General features: G+C 42.8%; 1 protein-coding gene across 3 annotated transcripts in view; it reads left to right on the top strand.

Annotated features, from left to right (window-relative positions):
- The window catches only part of slc24a6a (solute carrier family 24 member 6a), a 50,900-nt gene that overhangs the window by 19,726 nt on the left and 12,426 nt on the right, over positions 1-18,748 (top strand). For 2 of the 3 annotated variants that reach the window (XM_023842946.2, XM_023842945.2), the window contains 9 exons: positions 139-213; positions 1,674-1,758; positions 8,038-8,141; positions 11,875-11,949; positions 12,129-12,154; positions 12,786-12,839; positions 13,323-13,465; positions 16,082-16,245; positions 17,795-18,065. In XM_023842946.2, coding sequence (XP_023698714.1) covers positions 139-213; positions 1,674-1,758; positions 8,038-8,141; positions 11,875-11,949; positions 12,129-12,154; positions 12,786-12,839; positions 13,323-13,465; positions 16,082-16,245; positions 17,795-18,065 — 997 coding nt within the window. Of the gene's footprint in view, positions 1-138; positions 214-1,673; positions 1,759-8,037; positions 8,142-11,874; positions 11,950-12,128; positions 12,155-12,785; positions 12,840-13,322; positions 13,466-15,760; positions 15,793-16,081; positions 16,246-17,794; positions 18,066-18,748 lie in introns of all 3 variants that reach the window. The other variant, XM_023842947.2, reaches the window with a different exon arrangement.

The following is an 18,748-nucleotide window of genomic DNA, read 5'->3' as shown; positions in this document are numbered from 1 at the left end:
TTTAAGGTTTCATCCAACATATCAGAAAGGACCCAACAGGTTCTGACCTATTGCCATTTGAAGTTTTCATGCTTCTACTAATATGTGCTTTTTTGTGTTGATGTCTGTGTTAATGTATATATGTTTCTCATGTCTCAGGCCATTTACATGTTCTATGCTCTTGCGATTGTCTGCGATGACTACTTTGTCCCATCTCTGGAAAAGATCTCAGAGGTAAGCGCTCAGCGGGCGCCCTTTCATATCATCATCTGGAAACCGTTTCTTTTGATTCTGACTCATTTCTGCATTGTACACTCTGAAGATTGAATACAATGTGTTCATTTTTATGCTGTGCCACACATTCTTGTTTTTTTATATGCCTAGTAGATAGGGCATAAATAAACAAAACATTACTTTTATATTTAATTAGCTTGAAGGTTTTCCCAGCGGAATATTTCTGCAGACATTTGGGGAGGGATGTGAAATCCAGATCAAAGCTGCCCCCTAGAAATCTCAAATAGCAAAGCTATTTTAAAGCAGAGCCTCATTAACTTTGCCCTGCTTAAATGATAAACGGAGTCCTGCTTTTTAGTAGAAACCCATGTCAGTGTGGTGTAAATCTGGCCCTGGCGGGCTGCCATGCCATCAGTGCACTGCAGGGGGCACCGGCATCAGTATGCACTCAACAGCTCGGTGCAACTTGGGGGGAAAAATATTAGCCTAACCTTCTGTCCTTTTCTTCTTTGCTGGGGCTCCCACCGTATATCAATTAGGTACATGTGCACCAAAGACTCCCCAGCTGTCTTAGCCTATATACTTCTGACTCCCCCCCCCACACTGAATGTGTGCTTAGGCTTTCTCTGCACCTCTCTCCCCCATTCCAGACATCCCACCTCTTCCGGAAGTTCTGGGAGTCTTCCGCAAATCGACAGCAGCTCTCTGACACCCAGGAATGATGCACAATGTCCTGGAAATTAGTCATTTTTATACCATCGTATTGTCCAGACATTATACTGCAGTAAAGGCAGTCCCCAGGTTAAGAACATGTCACTTACGGAGAACTTGTACTTGCGCTTGCGCACCTGTTACAGTATAAACTTGAGTTTAATAATAATGAACACACTCACTACTTTGCGACTTCTCGCGAAATCATTGCGTGGCTTCAGCGCTTCATTGACTCAAGATACAGTACAATACAGTGCTGTATGTAATTACTTTTATTATAACTGTATTATTATTATTATGTTGTGCATTATTATTTTTCCCACTCACCTACAAGTTCAACTTAAACATAGACTTAGGGAACAGACCTCATTTGTAGCTGCCGACTGCCCATGTGTGGTATTTTGACGGTATTTTAAAAAGCCACGCTACTCCAGTATTAACCCGATATAATTTGCCAAACGGGGATAGGCAGGTCATTTCAAACGAAAATAACGCGGTATATCACATGGTGACACCACCCAAGTCTAGCCAGCACCTCCCCCCTCCCACCCTCCCTGAAATCAATATGCCTGAGCTGGGATGTCGGCCATTACCTTGATGTGCTAATACCAACAGTTTATCAGTCTCCATTGTTAGTAGCGATTGCAGGGTGCCTGAAGATATCCTTGGCCATGTCGTTCTTTTTTCATTAGCTTTGGTGCTGTCCAGTCTGCTGTGCCAATGTGTGTTAACCTGTTCCACTCCTCCAGAACCTGCACCTCAGTGAAGATGTGGCAGGAGCCACATTCATGGCAGCTGGCAGCTCAGCCCCAGAGCTCTTCACCTCTCTGATAGGTCAGTATAATGCCACACACTGCTACTCTCTTCTGATTCGTCAATAGGGCCCCTGGTCCCTCTCTCCTAACTGTATGATAGGTCAGTTTAATGCCACACACTGCTATTATCTCCTGTAATACATTCCTACAACAACTGTACAGAATAGGGATGTAACGATACACTCAACTCATGATTTGAAATGATTCACGATTCTGAGTTCACAATACGATTTTCTCACGATTTTTTAACAGAATGAGCTGCAGACATTTATTGAAAAATATTCCTTTATTTATCTTTCTAAACTGTGCAAAACGTGTTCTCTTCTTAACAGTGCAACTGAAATTGAATAAAATACTGTTTTAAAAAAATCCCAAATCAAAATGGTGGTGAATTGAGCTCATTGTGGTGCTGGTGGACATGCTGAAGCATGTTCGTTGTGCTACTTGTGTTGTCAATCTTTTACAGTGTTTGCACGCAGTTTTTGTCTTGTCTGTGCTTTTCTCGCTGTTTTCGTTTGTGATTACCGGAAAGCTAAAATGCTGCCACACCGCCGATTTAAGATCGGGGGGGGGGGGGGGGGGTGTCCTCAATTTCAAATTTGCTCGCCATCGCGTTCGGTCAAAACCAAAGCAAGAAGAAAGCAAGCCAGGTGATAACATAGGAGATGAACCAAAAACTCTCAAGCAGGGAGAAGAAAACCTCTGGGGGTGCAAGGTGAACTGGCTGCCCAACCTCCACCTTGGCCATGCTAACATTACAAAGAAAGAAAGGGTTGGTTTCAAAAGTTTTCACGCGCGGCTCTCGGGTGCCTCCTCACATTGGAATAAATACAAATTGAACTAGCATGATTTTTTTTACATAATTCAGCCTAAATCAGTATATTTCGCTTATCTGACTTTTCAGTTGAAATGGAAAAGCCACACCACACATGTACAGAAAAATCAATTTCTTGGCCACTGAAACAGATGAGGTTTCTTCTGCACTGTTAAACTCATCTAAGAGGACTAGTCCTTCTTACAGTTTGGTGTCGATAAAAAATATTGTACGGTCATGTGTTTAGGTAATTAACGTTAATGTTGTTGAAGACTGATTTGTGCGTGACGTCATTCAAAGTCAATGTGCCTCATATATTGATGGTCTCAGTAGGTCTCTGTGCTCTTTGACCTCCGGGAGCTCAGAGTTTACAGTTAAGCACTTGTCCACCAGTAACTGTTACCTGATTTATATGCGGAATAACAAGGAAGCCTGCGTTCTGTGATCTCAGTGTACCATGCGGCTTGTAAGCTTGAATTGGATCTGTTTAGGTAGGTGCTAGACCTTTAGGTGCCTTTTATAGGAGAACTTTGTAGGAGAACTTTGACGTCAGTCCTGAACCTAGCAGGAAGCCAGTGCAGGGAACAAAGAGCAGGGGTTATGTGTTCAAACTTCCTGCGCCTGGTGACAATTCGTAGAATTGAATACGCTACACGAATACGCTACACGATGTTTAATGTGTGATGTGTGCTCCAAGGTAATAGACCCTTACAGCGGTCTAACCTACTTTATACAAAAGCATGTATTAGTATTAGTTTGTCAGTGTCTTGAATAGTAAGAAAACATTGTAGTATGGCAGTGTTTCATAGCTGTGGGAAGCTTGCCTTCGATATTGCATCCACACATAATTTTAACGAAAGGTGACGATTAAGTTACGGGCTGAGCTGCTGAGGAAAAATTCACCCCCTCAAAGCGAGATTACAGCAGGCTTATCGATGGATTTGTCTCCAAACAACAGAACCTTGGTTTTCTTTGCATTGAGTGACAAAACGTTTTTACTCATCCAAGTCTTAACTTCATTAAGCCATTGGCTAAAGTGACAATAGAGCGGTGTCATTAGGCATGGCTAAAATGTATATTTGGGTGTCATCAGCATAGGGATGATAATTAGCTAGGGTGACCATACATCCAATTTTCCCCGGACTTGTCCTCTGTTTTGGGGTCTTAAAATGCCTAAAATGTCTGGGATTTCACTTTCTTTCACGATGACATTTGCCTTCGACACTCAGAATACTTTCAGTTTTCATATTTGCGATGCTTTGATGCCTCTCTTGCTGCATCCTGCCCCCCAGTGTCCACTTTTTGCAAAACAAGACATAGTCACTCTAACATTATGTTTTCTCATTATGTTACCTAATGGCAGTATGTAGAGAGAGAACAGTATAGGATCACGAAGTGATCCCTGTGGTAGTCTGGTTTTGACCGGTGACTTTGATAACGAGAACAGTTAATGGACACTTGAACATACTGATATTGGTTAGTCATTTAGGGTTTAACACCGTTCCACTCAACCCAACATCAATTTCAAGTATATGTAATAGAGATGAATGGCTAGCACTGTCAAAAGCTGCCCTACGGTCCAAAAACACAAGCACAGTTTTATTGTCATCATCAGCTGCCATTTTTATATCATTTATGACTTTTAAGCCAATTTCAGTGATGTGTCCCTGACAGAAGCGTGACTGCAATCTATCCAGTATGTTGCATGTCTCCAAGTATGACAAGTTGAGCAGTGATCTTCTCCACAACTTTGGACAAAAATGTTATGTTCGAAACAGGTGTATTACTGCTACACTCCTGTGGATCCAGACTTGGTTTCTTCAGTAATGGTCCGATGACTGCTACTTTAACCCTGGGGAACCCAGACCACCGTATCATTATAGGAAAGACATGTCCATTGGCTAAAATGATCATACAGACCCAGTGAACTCAAAAACAGGTGTTTTGTAAAAATAACCCTTTCCCAGTCCATGTTATGAATGTGCCATATACGACCCACTGGGCTGTTCATGCTGTTCCGACTTGTTAATTTCACCTATGAAATAAGGACAGAAAAGAAGGAAAAACCAAATCTTTGCAACATTCTCATTTTCAAAATACATTTATTGAGTTTTCCTTTTCATCATTCACCATGTGCTGGCAATAAAACACGTGCTTCAAATATGCCAACCCATCAAGAAACAGGTCAAGTGAACAGACCTGCAAAAAGGTGCACTACACACAGAAAGTTTACCTGTGGTGGGTTGTAAGGTCTGCTACACCACCTATATTGCCTCTGTTTTTGTCTGAGGCTGATGTTGAGCACATGGACCATGATCATCACAGTTGCCAGAAAAGTTTCAAAACATCCAAAACCTAGTTGTACATGTTCTATAACATCTAAACATTATAACTGATGATGCAAAATTTCTGCCACTTACCTATTTGCAGCTTGACAGGTGAATCTTTGCAGCATGTACAGCAACAACCTCAAAACGCGGTGGGGTCCATATTTAATGTGGGAAAAAATCTGGTTAATTCAGTCAGTAATCACTAAATGTCGCTGTTACTGGGTCGTATATGGTACAATGGGCTGTGAAGCAAAAAGAAATTCTTAACTTTGATGAGTGAGTTGAATGTAAGGCAGAAATAAAAAGGAAGGGTCGTATATGACCCAGTGGGTTCCCCAGGGTTAAATTGGTCAGGCACATCACCTGAAGACAGGGACACAATCATTATGCCAGTTACAGGTCTTGCCAGAACTCGCAGGGATTCTTTAAGAAGTTGACTAGGGATTGAGTCCAGTGGACAAGTGGTCGGTTTTGTTTTAGTAATTAGTGTTTATAATTTTTGTTCATTGACTAAATGAAATATGTTAAGGGACTGTGCACATTGTTTGCATCAGAGTTATTTGTGAGCCATTTGAACATGTTTGAAGTCTAATATTTGTAATTTTATTGTTAAAGAAGTACGTAAAATGTTCAGGTCTACTAATATGACTAAGTAGCAGAGGTTCAGTCTTATTTGTTAAATGAGCTATTGTCATAAAAAGGTAGCAAGGATTATTTCTATTGCAATCAATAACGTTAGCGTAATGGGCTGAACGAGCCTTCAGTGTATTATTGCGGGCTGGAACATGCCAATTTAAACACCATTTGCGCTCTAATCTGTGGCATTCCTGTTTGTAAGAATGTGTGCGATCATTAAACCTTGGGAAATGTCTGGTGGTTTTGACTACTTTATTTTTCAAAGGCGTCATTTCATCCAAAACCTGACTAATCACTGTATTAAAGTCATATGTGACTTCAATGACATTTGTACTAGAGGTGAAGTTCACATTACTTATTGCATTAATAAATTTTAGCAAATTTAGGTGACATCATCATAATCTTCTCTGCCGTAGTCAAAGAGTGTGGCTGAGTCATGAAGGTGATTAGAAAATGGTCAGAGAACCACTTCTCCAATGGACAGACAGATATATGATGAGCATAAACTCCATGAGTGATAATCTAGTCTATTGTATGACTGTGCACATGCGTTGGTCTCGTTACACGCTGAAAACATCCAACAGAGTCCCTGAGAGACAGGAAACTTTTGCTGAAGGCATGAGTCTCTATGTCCACACGTATATTGAAATCTCCAAGTATTATAATATTCTCTAAATTAATTACTTGGTCAGTGAGAAGTTCCCCAAATTCCGTTAGGAACGATGTCTATGGTCCAGGAGATGTAACGTTGCTTCAAATGTAAAATCTTTTATGATTTTGGGTTCAATTTTTAATAATGAGTTATAAATAGCTGCCTGGCTGCCTTCCTGCCCAGAGCCACGTGGTTTCTGTATGGAACTAAAGCCATCGGGTGAGGCTTCAGCAAGGAGAATAGTGTCTGTGGATCTGAGCCAAGTTTCTGTTAATAACCACAGGTCCACAGCAGTGTCAAGCACCCTGTCGTTGACAAAATGTGATTTTTTTATGAGAAAGAAAACGTTCAGTAATAAGAATTTTATGTTGGGTTTATGTTGTGGCTCATTTAATCTTATCAGTGGGATTGATATTAAGTTATCAGCACAGGAACCCTTAGTAGAACACTTACGTTTAAGTCTTGGTCTAGTAATAGATAGGATAGATGAAGGATTGGTAAGGTACCAGAGACAATAAGATGTTGACATTTTGTTTTTGCTTTCACACACTTAATTTCTAAGTTCCTTTTAATACAATGGATTGTAGGGACTTCCTTAGTTCCAGCGTGAACAGCCAAAGTGGAGATTTAATATCTGGATAGTTAGTCCAATTTCGCCTCGATGTCGGAAACTCTGCCCCCGGGGTGGCATTGAGCATCACTGCTTTTAGCATTGTTGGAAACTAGCGCGTCTCCAATTACGAGTAGCTTTGCAGGGTTGCCAGCTCTCAAGCATCTCTCACGCTTTCGGACTCTCATGCAAGAAATCTTACGGCAAATCTATATTATTCCATTATGAATCTAAAATTAGTTACATTAAAAGCTTTGGGGCAGTTTGATAAGCATACAGGTTATTTACAAGGTAATGAAAGTGTTACATACATGTAAATGCATGTGCATGTGTGTGCAGACTAGTCTCACTGCAGCTGATCGATGTTCGCAATCCTGCTTTTTTCCGCTTCGGCTCCGGAGCGCAGACAAACCTGTTGCTACGCGGAACAGCTAAACGGTGTTTAGGGTTAGGGCTGTATGCTGGCTGCGGGTACCGGACTGGACCTATAGCGAGATTAGGGACGTATAGAGAGATTAGGGACCTATAGCGATCCCTCAATCTGCTTCATCTCCAGTAAAGACCTAATGCGCCCCTCAACTATGACTAAACATTTCTGATCAGGAAAGATTGAGGGACAGTCGACGCTGTACATGCCGCAGCACTCGCAAAACACAGGCGCAGAAGACACAATCGTGATTCACCTTTTGTGACCAGGGAAGGTGATTTGGAGTTTGGAGATTTTCTTGCGGAAAATGATTAATGCGTCCGACTTTGTAATTTAACTTGCCGAGTTTCCTTCCGATTAGGCTACTTTACTATAATTATTATTTTGGCGATGTATACAGTTTGAAAGCTAGTGCGTTACCGACCAGTTTAATTCTAATTATTTAGTATTTCTTCAATTACCGTTGCACATTTCCGCAAGAGACCAGTAGATGTCAGCACATTCATCACTGATCACCCATTTTTGTGGCTAACCATTACGTTAGGGGAGGTGAGCAAATTATAATAATTAAAACGGCATGGGGCTTATGAGAGACCATACTGTCTGTTCCTATTAGGGGGACATGGGCTGTTTTTCTCTGTGACCGTAATGCAAACAATAATCACTGTAAGTGAAGGTTTAATCCCCACCGCGGCGCAGCCGAATCGCATGCATCCCCTGCAATAGAAACTTGGTATCTTATCAAAATATATGACAGTAACAGCGTGCTGAAAATAGACTGTTGTTGTTTTCTGTGACATTAACACGGAAATACTTTTTCCCCTGTCAGGCGTTTTCATCACAAAAGGCGATCTTGGGGTCGGTACCATCGTGGGCTCTGCGGTCTTCAACATCCTTGTGATCATCGGGGTGTGTGGGATATTCGCTGGACAGGTTTGTCCCTCAGACCAATGTAACATTTATGTCTATATTTATATTCATTTGGCAGATATTTTTATTGAACATGCCTTACTGCCAACTTTGGTTAAACTCCATAGTATCAACATGCAACACTGCTTCATAGAAATACTATACTCTCTCTCTCTCTCTCTCTCTCTCTCTCTATATATATATATATATATATATATATATATAAAGACCTTATATCACATAAGTATATACCAACGTAACATTCCTAGGCGATTATGGTCGTGGAAGTTCTGTTACGGTACAGCTGTTAGCAATAATAAACATGTAAGGCTGTACTTTAATTTAGCAATCAGTCAATTAAGTTAGATCAAGTAATTAAATTTAATCAGAATAAAAGCAAAGCTTTTTAGACTAGCAGATTGAATCAAAAACAGGCTAACCCTATTTGGGGACCACTGAAAAGTATTCTCTGACTCTGGGGAAAAAAAGTTCCAGGAAAACAGTATCAATAAACTCAAATTATGTCACAAATATCACAAAAGCTCTAAAGAACATGCCAGATTATCTAAATGGGACTGAAATCACTTTGGCCCCAGAAATCTATGATATTCAGTTTCTCCAGGCAGGGCACTGAGAGGGGCTGGTGTAGATGACAGTATCTGTAGGCTGGAACCTGCTGACATGTGGATCCTTTTTCTAAACACTGTCACAAGTCGGATGTCTGGGTCGTGTTGGTGATCTGAGAGCTCAGGGCCAGATGGCCCTAAGCAGGAGGCAGTGAGGAGAGCAAAAAGGATGGCTAAATATTTTGTTTATAAAGATTTGGCATTGTGGGAGGGTAGTTGAGTGGATTTTGGATGAACTGGGATGGACTGTGGCAATGTGAGGCAGAGCACACCTTACCATGAGTGAGACCTGACAGAATAAAGAGCTTCAGGCAGTAACGTTCGTTGCTAAGGTCGGCATCAGAATTACGGTTGGTCTCCAGAGTCTGAATGGCATTTTTATTCGTAATTTAGGTTTGATAGCTAAGCTTGTACGCAAAATGCAGAGCAAAGGCCAGGAACACTTAACTACAGAGGAACACAGTGTCTTTCTGCTATTTGGTTACATTTCTCTTACCTTATTTCCACCTGAAACACCAGGTGAACCCAGATCATATTTAAATAATACCCAAGTTAAGCAAAATTTAAAAGCTTAATGTGGGACCATCAATGAACCATGTTTCTCCATTATATAGAGAGAGTGTGTTTGAATCCTAGACATGTGCATATGAGAAGGTTCTGCAGTCTTTGTGAAGCTGTATTTAAAGGCGGGTATATGGGACAAGATCATCACTAAGAACAGGCCCTATTAAGGCTGAAATATTGACAAATATTTTCAACTTTTATGCCAGTGCAGGGAGGACAAATATTTTAGAGTGAGAATGCTGTATTCAGTGCCATTTGGAGGTTTTTCAAGGGTATATTTCAACGAACAGATAGCAAAATATTACAATAATCTAATCTAGACATAATGAATGCGGGGGCTAGATTTCCCCCCTCATGCATGTTAGCCATATTCCAGATTCTTGCTGGGCTGTATTTTACCCACATTCCACAATCAAACGAAAAATAACCTGCAGGGTACAATTCTAATTTAAATGGTATAAACTTGTCAAAACCACGTGTTTTAGTTGTTGCTTTAGTAGCAGTGAATCTGTCCAAATGCAGGTTATTATCTGTCTACACACATAACTTACTTAAGCCCTCACAGTCACCTCGGTCATACTGGAGCAGGACAGAATGCTGTGTGTCTCACATAGACCTCAAACCTCCCTGTCATTAGCATACAAGATTTACCATGTCTGCTAATAGTAACCCCATGGGAAGCATGCATAGGGAGAAAATCAGCAGGTTTCACTCTATGGCAATCTATAACTGACCAATGAGAATTTGGTAGACACATCATTTCATCAAACAGAACAATAATGCTTTTACAAATAAAACTAAAACTGGTAAAGCACAAGACCACTGAGATTTAACAGAGTATGATGATTTAGAGTGTCAAAAACAGCACTTAAGTCCAAAACACGGGAACAGAGATTCAGCCACAATCAGTGGAGAGAGAGAGCAAGTCATTCATCACTTTCATCCAGATCAGGTCTACTGTTGGTGACTCGGTTTTGAAAACAGAAAAGTTTGATTCTAATCCATCAGTCATTCAGATGTCTTGATGTGGGTGATCATAGAGACTTTGTTGAGGTATGGGGTCAGGTAAGATCTTAGATGTTAGATGGTGCTATTCTCCTGAATGCCCTGTATGCTATTACCAATGTACTGTGACATGATGCAGATTCTCTCAAGGGAGAGTAGCAATAATGAAATGTCTTTGAAGGGCAAAAAGAGTATAGGCAGCCGCAGAGTTTTGATGGCTTAAGTCGGATGTCCCGCCAAGGGGAGGATGTGGTTGTCCCAGTCATAAATGGTGGTCTCATTGCCTAACTATTGGGTTGATGGCAATGCAAAGAGCAGGTGGATTTGTGTGTTCATTTGTTATGTACCAGTGAAGTTCTCCTTGAGGGTAAAGTCAAGGCACATTCCTGGTCTTGATCAAGTAATGAGGGAGAGTTTACAGTGGAGTACGGCTGGTATTAACAAAACTGGCAGGATGGTGATTTAAGAACTTATCCTTAATGTTTAAATCCCTACTTGCTTATGTTCTACCTCAGGAATTAGAATTAATTACTCGTCTCTAAAGTACTAATTTATGGGGATGGATATTTTTTTACTGGAGCAAATCAGGTTGAGTACCTTGAACAACAGTACTACAGCAGGATCCACCTCGACTGGACCAGCAACCTTCAGATTACAATTGCATCTATTACTGCTGCACTATCCTAAGTATGTGAATATGTATTCTGTTCAACCACTAGAAGCCTCTCTGTTGTACTTTGAGGTTGCAAATGAATTAACCAGGGGTGGAAAATTCAGGTCCAGAAAGAAAAAAAAAATCCTAACCATGATATAGTTTCAACCAACCAGTTGAATATAAAGAGTCACAGTTACAGAGTATTCAACTGGTTGGTTGGACAAAATCTTTTTTCTGGATTTTTAGTCTCTGGACCTGAACTTTCCACCTCTGCCATTAACAAAACCTTTTGTGGTCCTCATTCCTTTTATTGTTATGCTGTTGCTGATTGTGAAGTAATTTGCCTTTTCGAAAATTGTTTTTCTTGTGAAGAGAATTTAAGTTTACCCACTGTAATTAATGGGGCGTCTTGCCTCATGGACACTGAATGTGCCGTCCATGTTCTCGTGTTACTACTTGAACTGCAGGACCTCTCTTCACCGTGCCGCGTGTCTCTGCGTGACAGACTCTCCATATATGGTATCTGTATAGCTGCATAGTTTAGTTCTGCGAGCTGTCATGTACTTTATCGTTTGGCCAAGTTGCTGTCACTCATCGATGTTTTAGTTGGTTCTTGACCAGCTCACGAAAAAATAATTCTAATCCAATCCCAGGAAACAATAATACACATTTTCCCACACAATATTTTACAGCTACAGATACAAAGGGGAAGTAAGCATTCCCCGATGTCATTGTTATTTACGGTAACACTGGATACTGTAGTTACTGCGCTCACACTTACTTAGTGTAAGATCAGATTAATATATTAAAGTATTCTTCACCCTGTGATCATATAACCCCCCCCCCCCCATGTGACCCCACAACAGATGAGACCCTAATCAAAGCCTTTTATCCCTTGTTCCCTCAGACGGTGACTTTAACCTGGTGGCCTCTGTTCCGTGACTCTGTGTTCTACATCTTCTCTGTCCTGGCCTTGATCCTGGTGAGGTTCTACCTTACTCTCTTAAAGCTAATGCTCCTGGAATGATGCTTCTCATCACCCGCATGTGTCTGCGTATGAAATCATGAAAAAATAATGCATACAGGATCCGAAAGGCATCATCAAAGCATAATTAGGATTTATTTTGGGGATTATGCTGACTAATGCTCTGATGTTTGCAGGTGATCTATGATGAGAAGGTTATCTGGTAAGTTTTAAGTAATCAGTTCGATGATCCCATTCTAATCGTGTTTTTTTTTTTTCTTTAATACTATCTGTTATTGGGTTGTGAATTATCAGCAGTCGTAAGGAGTGATCACTGTAAAATTCTACCAGACTTGTTATATAACTAATTGCATGTATTTGGCCACTGTGCTTGCTTTGGATGGGACAGTGAACAGAACCATGGAGCACTAGGGTGAAAGGCATAGGGATTTTTTGGGAGTATAATTGGAGACTGATGTAACAAAACCTGAGATTAACAAAATTGAATCTATAAGAGCTGAACTGATGATAATGAACAGGTTAAATGAATGACAATGCCCGTCAACTGACTGTGGCATACCCAGGGACATTAGGCTCCCAGAATGATTTGGAGAGAGTAATATTGTTAATAATAATTAGCAACAAATGTGTTGAGTACAGTACACATTTTTTATACTCTGTGCTGTTCTGCTTGATCATGGCAGTGTTTTATTACAAGTGCATATGTAGCCGTAAAACTACATTTGTGCGCATTTGGAGTAATTAAGCAGGAAATGTATGTTATTATAGAAATGTTGTGTATATGTATATGTACATGTGGGGCTGCAGTAGATGACGTCTGTCTCCTGTCCCAGGTGGGAGGCTATAATCCTCATCTCCATGTATGGAATCTACATTCTGATCATGAAGTGAGTCAACGCGCTTTTGTTTTCCATCCATTCGCACTGGCATTCATTCACTGCTTTTCATCTATTCGCTTGAGTTTTGCTTTGTATGAGACTCCCTGACAGGGAGCACTGAACACAAAAAAACCTTTGATATTGACATGTTTAGCATATAAAGCGAAAATGCCAGAAGGATATAGAATACAAACAAGCGTAGGGAATGCTAACACACAGGAATAAAAATGCTAGCATACATTTTATATACCTCAGCCTGGCAAGCAGCTCCACTGTGCTTTGCTATGACACGTTTATTGTGAAGTATAGATCGTCGAGCAGGAATGTGAGAAAACATGAATGTTGCTTAGCTACCCCCTGCAGTGAGGTATATTCACTGGAGTTACTCAGGGTGAGTGAGTTTTCCCCGGTTTCGCCTGTGAGCACCACGAGCAGCACTGTGATGGTAGTGCCTCATGCCCCATGGCTGACGCTGTGTCTGGACCCTCCCAGGTTTAACGCCCAGATCTGGGCGCTTGTGACGCGGCGGTGTGGAGGTCCAGGGCTGCCCTGTCTAGGGAACAGGCGGCGCCAAGATGGGGCAGTAGGAGAGGGAGGGGCTAACCTCGACACCTCCATGGTCCTGCTAAGAAAAGGTGCATGTTTCCATCTCTCTGCTGCTGTCTTGTCTCTCTCCTGTCCTCCTTGTAAGGTGTGTATTTTTTTTATATAATTTTTTTTTTAGAAAAAGTCAGACTTTCAGAGTCCATCAGAAATTAGAGTCCTTTCCTGACTCTTCAAGCAGTACTAGGGTTAGCATATTTTTGGAAGCAGAAATGCATATCTGTGTTTTTTTGGATTGTATTTCACTTTCTCTGCTACTTCTTTTAGAATGACAGAGGCCTCTCATCAGGAGAAAAGAATCTTTCCAAATAACATTATAATCTTAGACTTCTTCAGGCAGGTCAACTCTGTGACTCAGCACCGCAAATTTCTGGCAGCTCTGACACAATCACATGTCTGTATATTGTTTAGTTTTTACTGTCTAATTCGAGTGAACTGTCAACAGGAATCAGCGCAGACCACTGATTGGTCTGGAAAGCATGAGTGACTCGGTGATTGGATGGGATATTTGAGAGAATGGTGCTCGGATCTGTAACCTACAGCACTGCACCGTCTGTCAATGTTGACATTTCTGCCAGGTTGTCAGAGATTAAGTGTGTATCTCGCCCTGTCATACGTTTTCTTGCTCCATTTGAAGAACCAGGTCCTGTATATTCCTGCTTAGTGTTAGCATAAATCACTTATAAATTACCACCAGAACCCAGTGCAGAGGGACAGCCTTCTGAATCTTTTTTTTTTCTATGACTCATTCCCCCTCCTCCATCTTTCTACCCCTCATGCTGTGCAGACTTACAATATTTGGCTCTCAGGACAGTTTAAACATCAAATTCATGTGAACCACCCTCATTCAGCTCCTGATAAACTTTCCCTACAAGATTCTGGCTTTGGAATTTTTGGCTCAGCCTAGAATCTTCCTCAGGACTGAGGTACCCAGAGTACAGTTTTGTAACTCAGTTACATTTGGGGGTGGGGGCCATCTTCTTCCCCCTTCACTGGGAGCTGGCATTGGCTGCTACACACTGAACCAACCGGCTCATTAGACGCTGAACTGAATGCGGCGTTTAGAGAGTCAGATGGCTGCTGGGTCTTCCAGGGATGCTGTCCATCTTTTCTTGGAGTGATTTCACATTGAGGTTCAGTGTAGTTCAGTGCCTTGCCATCTGAGTTGATGCATTTTGTTATTTTTTTCCCCTCTAAGCAAATCTCCCTTCAGTAATCAGGACACCGGAAGGTCATTTTCCTTATTAATCTCCAACTTTATTACCCATTTTGCTTACGCCAGATTAATACCTCCAGTTGAATGATTTCCGTATCCTTTCTGCCATTTTATTTTAACCTTATATCTGGCCTCAGTATTCAATTATCACTCACAAGCTGTGGAATATAGAGAGACTCTGGGCTGACAAATCCCCTTGTTAATTTCACATTCCTGAAAACTGCCTTATTTACTTAAGCAGATCTGCTTTGATACTTGACCAGTTGTGCAGCACACCTTGGACCTCACAGCACTATTTAGGGACATATGTAATAGGTGGGAAAGCCCTTTACCATGAGATCATACTCTCCAGTCCTGACAACAAGCCACCACCAAGCTTGAACTTTTGTAAGTAATAATAATAATTGATTCTTTATTGATCCCTGTGGGGAAATTCACTTTACGCCTCCCCCAACTTGAAATTTGTAGAGTAAGAAAGCGTCCTTTTGATCACAGGCACACAGGCTTAGTCCTGTAGTAAAGTAGCAATGACAGATTGCAGGTATTTGACTTTACTGTCATGGACGAGGCCACATGCCAGGGCGCAGCGGCCAATCAGAATTGAAGAAGGATGGTGCGATATACATACCACTTCCCTCTCGCCAACCACATCCAGAAACTGTTGGGATTTTTGAAGTTGAAGTAGGAGACATAGTTCAGTTGGACAGCTTTCATCCTGTTGTCCCCGGTGACAGATACTGCGAGTGTTGCTGACGAGGCCTGTGACAGCCGAATTTTCATAGTCAGCTCTGCAGCGTGAGGGAGGTTCAAGGTCACACTGTGTCTCAGGCAGGGTGGGAAATCTCACAGGGGGCCTGAAAGACGAGATTAGAGAGCCGATGGCTCCAGGCCGAGGTCCTGCTCAGGAGAGGGTCGCCGGTCAGAGTGAGAGAGGAAATGTACGGCTCCTTTAAGTGAACTGCTCTCTCGCCTCTCAGTGTGTGTTTCAGTTTCTATCCCTGTCTGTCTTCTCCGGTGTTTTCTGTCTGACTGTGGTCTGTCCACTCTGGTTTTCTTCTCTGCTTGTATCTATCTGCTCAGATGTGTCTCTCTGCTACTCCTATCTTTCCAGGTGTATCTCTCTACTGCTGTCTGTCTACTCAGGTGTGTTTTTGTATCGCTGTCCCCCGCCTACCTACTCACCCAATGAACCACGTCCCGTCCCCCCCCCCCCAAAATGCACCACATTCTGTCTGTCCAGATGTCCATTTGTGTTTCATCAGTATGATCAGGGTTTATCCGTAAGGGGGGGGGGTGTCAGTATTGAGTACCCACTGCTGTCTGTCTGTGCTGTTGTCTACATCGCGCTTTGTGGCTGTGGATGCCCCCCCCCCTCCCAGTCAATACTGATGCAAGAAACGCCCCCCTCCCCCTGCCCCACCCCCCTCCCAAGGTCACCGCCCTGGGCAGGAGTCCCCTGTAATGATGGTGGACGAGCTCTTCAGCCTGCACCCCCACCAGTTTACCTTATCGGAGGCCAGCCTGCGCATCATGATCACGCAGCACTTTTCCCCCCGCACACGCCTCAGCATGGCGGGGCGTATGCTCATCAACGAGGTACGGGGGGGGGTCCAGCGTTGTGGGGGGGGGGGGGAGGCGGAGGAGGATGCAGAACATGGGCTGGAGATCGCAAATATAAACCCCAGGCTAGATAAAAGATTCATCCCGGAAGGCAAATGATTCTGTTATATTCTTCCTCACACCTATTTTCCATGTAATTTTACATAGTTACAATTATTCATGTGCAGGCTGATCTCTACGCACCATTTGTGATATGGCCATAATTGTCATTCCACGCATTTCTCTTAGGAGAAATGCACCTTTTTACTGTTTCTGTATTATTTTCATTGCTGCATTTAATGCTTGATTGCTTAGAACAGCAACATCTGTTGATGGTATTTGTTCCGCTGTCTCTCTGCTCTGGCCTCTGCATCTCTGTGCTGCTGCCTGCTGTGCTTTGCAGCTCTGTGTTCTGTGTAGTGCTGTGCTGAACACCCTGCACTGTGCTGTGTGCTCCTGTGTTGGGCTGTACAGAGGCCATGTTGTGTTACGCTATGCTGTGTTGTGGTGTGTTGGGATGTGTAGTGCTGTAGTCCTCTAGTTTACACTGTGCTGTGCTGTACACAGGGCTCTAGTTCCCTAGATTTTCCTGTGTTCTTCTATTTTGGCCTCTGCACAATGCTGCAGTCACTTATTTTTTGCTGTGTCCTTCTATGTTGAGCTGTGCACAGTGCTATAGTCTCCTAGATTTTGTTGCGTTGTTGTGTGTTGGGATGTGCACTGCTGTAGTCCTCTAGTTTACACTGTGCTGTGCACAGAGATCTAGTCCCCTAGTTTTTTTCAATGATCTTTGTTGGGCCATGCACAGTACTGTAGTCTACTAGTTTTTGTTTGTGTTATTGGTTGGGTTGTAGAGTATTGTAGTCCTCTAGTTTTTGTTTGTGTTGTTGTGTGTTGGGTTGTAGAGTATTGTAGTCCTCTAGTTTTTGTTTGTGTTGTTGTGTGTTGGATTGTAGAGTATTGTAGTCCTCTAGTTTTTGTTTGTGTTGTTGTGTGTTAGGTTGTAGAGTATTGTAGTCCTCTAGTTAATGCTGTGTTGATCTGTACATTGCTGTAGTCCCCTAGTTAATGCTGTGTTGATCTGTACATTGCTGTAGTCCCCTAGTTAATTCTGTGTTGATCTGTACATTGCTGTAGTCCCCTAGTTAATGCTGTGTTGATCTGTACATTGCTGTAGTCCCCCAGTTAATACTGTGTTGTGTGGTGCACATTGCTGTAGTCCCCTAGGCTATGCTGTGTTTTTTCCTGTGCTGGGCTGTGCACAGTTCTGTACTCCCCTGGGCTATATTGTATTTTCCTGTTTTGGGCTGTGCATATTGCTGTAGCCCCCTAGTTTATGCTGTGTTTTTCTGTGCTGGGCTGTACAGTGCTATAGTCCCCTAGTCTATGGTGTGCTATCCTGTGCTGGGACATACAGTGCTGTAATCCCCTGGGCTATGCTGTGCGTGGCTGTGCCCAGTGCTGTAGTTCCCTAGGCTATGCTGTGTATTCCTGTGTTGACCTTTTGCCCAAGGCTTTTTTACCTGATAGGATCTTCTCTCTATAGCGACAGAGACTCATCAGGAACCAGAGTCCAGGGGGCAGCAGTGGTAGCGGGGCAGGGGACACCCCCGTGAAAAGTAACTCTGGGGTGCAGGGAGGCTCCTGGGGAATGGAAAACGGGGGGGCCATGGAGGTCGAGAGGCAGCCCCTGGAGGAGCCCCGGGAGAGGGGAGAGGAGGGTGGAGCAGAGGGGGAGACGGAGACAGAGAACATTCAGCCAGAAGACATGGAGGAGGATGAAGTGGACGAGACATTCAGACCCCTCAAGATGCCAGGTGAATTTGTGGAAGGAGCAGTTATGAAGTCACAATTTTTGTTAATCCATCCATCCATCCATCCACCTAACCGCTTATCCTGATCAGGGTCACTGGTGACAGCATAGGGCACAATGCTGGGACACACCCTGGAAAGGATACCATCTAAGTACAACATAATAATCATGAATTTGCAAAAGTCAACAAAGCATTGTGACAATTTTGATCAGTTATTACGGTAAATCCTGCAGGTGCTCTGCACACGTAGGTCTTACTGTTGCCTCGCACTTCGGGAGTCGTGGGGTTCATGCACATGTTCTATCTGTGTCATGCAGGGTTCCACTAGGTGCTCCAGTTTCCTCTCGCAGTCCAAAGACCTTGGTTAGGCTAATCGGCTTCTCTGAACTGCACATCGCGTATGATTAGTGTGTGATTGATAGGATCGATAGCAGACTCTGACTTTAATGCTGATGCGGGTGCATGTGGCCCTGTGATGGACGGGCATCGCTTCCAGGATGTACCAGGCCCCCCAGCGACTCTGACAAACGATTAGAAGATAGATGGTGACTGTGTTACTCTTTCTGCGTTGAGTTGGTGTACAGTGACATCACGTCTGTGCTGTGTTAGTGAGTGGGAGGCGGGCACTGCGAGCCGCGGCTGCCTGTATGCCAAGCTTTCCCGCTGTTTGAAGCAAGTCCACTAAG

The sequence above is a fragment of the Paramormyrops kingsleyae genome, chromosome 10, assembly GCF_048594095.1.
Source record: "Paramormyrops kingsleyae isolate MSU_618 chromosome 10, PKINGS_0.4, whole genome shotgun sequence".
NCBI classification, from domain to species: Eukaryota; Metazoa; Chordata; class Actinopteri; order Osteoglossiformes; family Mormyridae; genus Paramormyrops; species Paramormyrops kingsleyae.
This window is presented reverse-complemented; position numbering and strand designations above follow the sequence as displayed.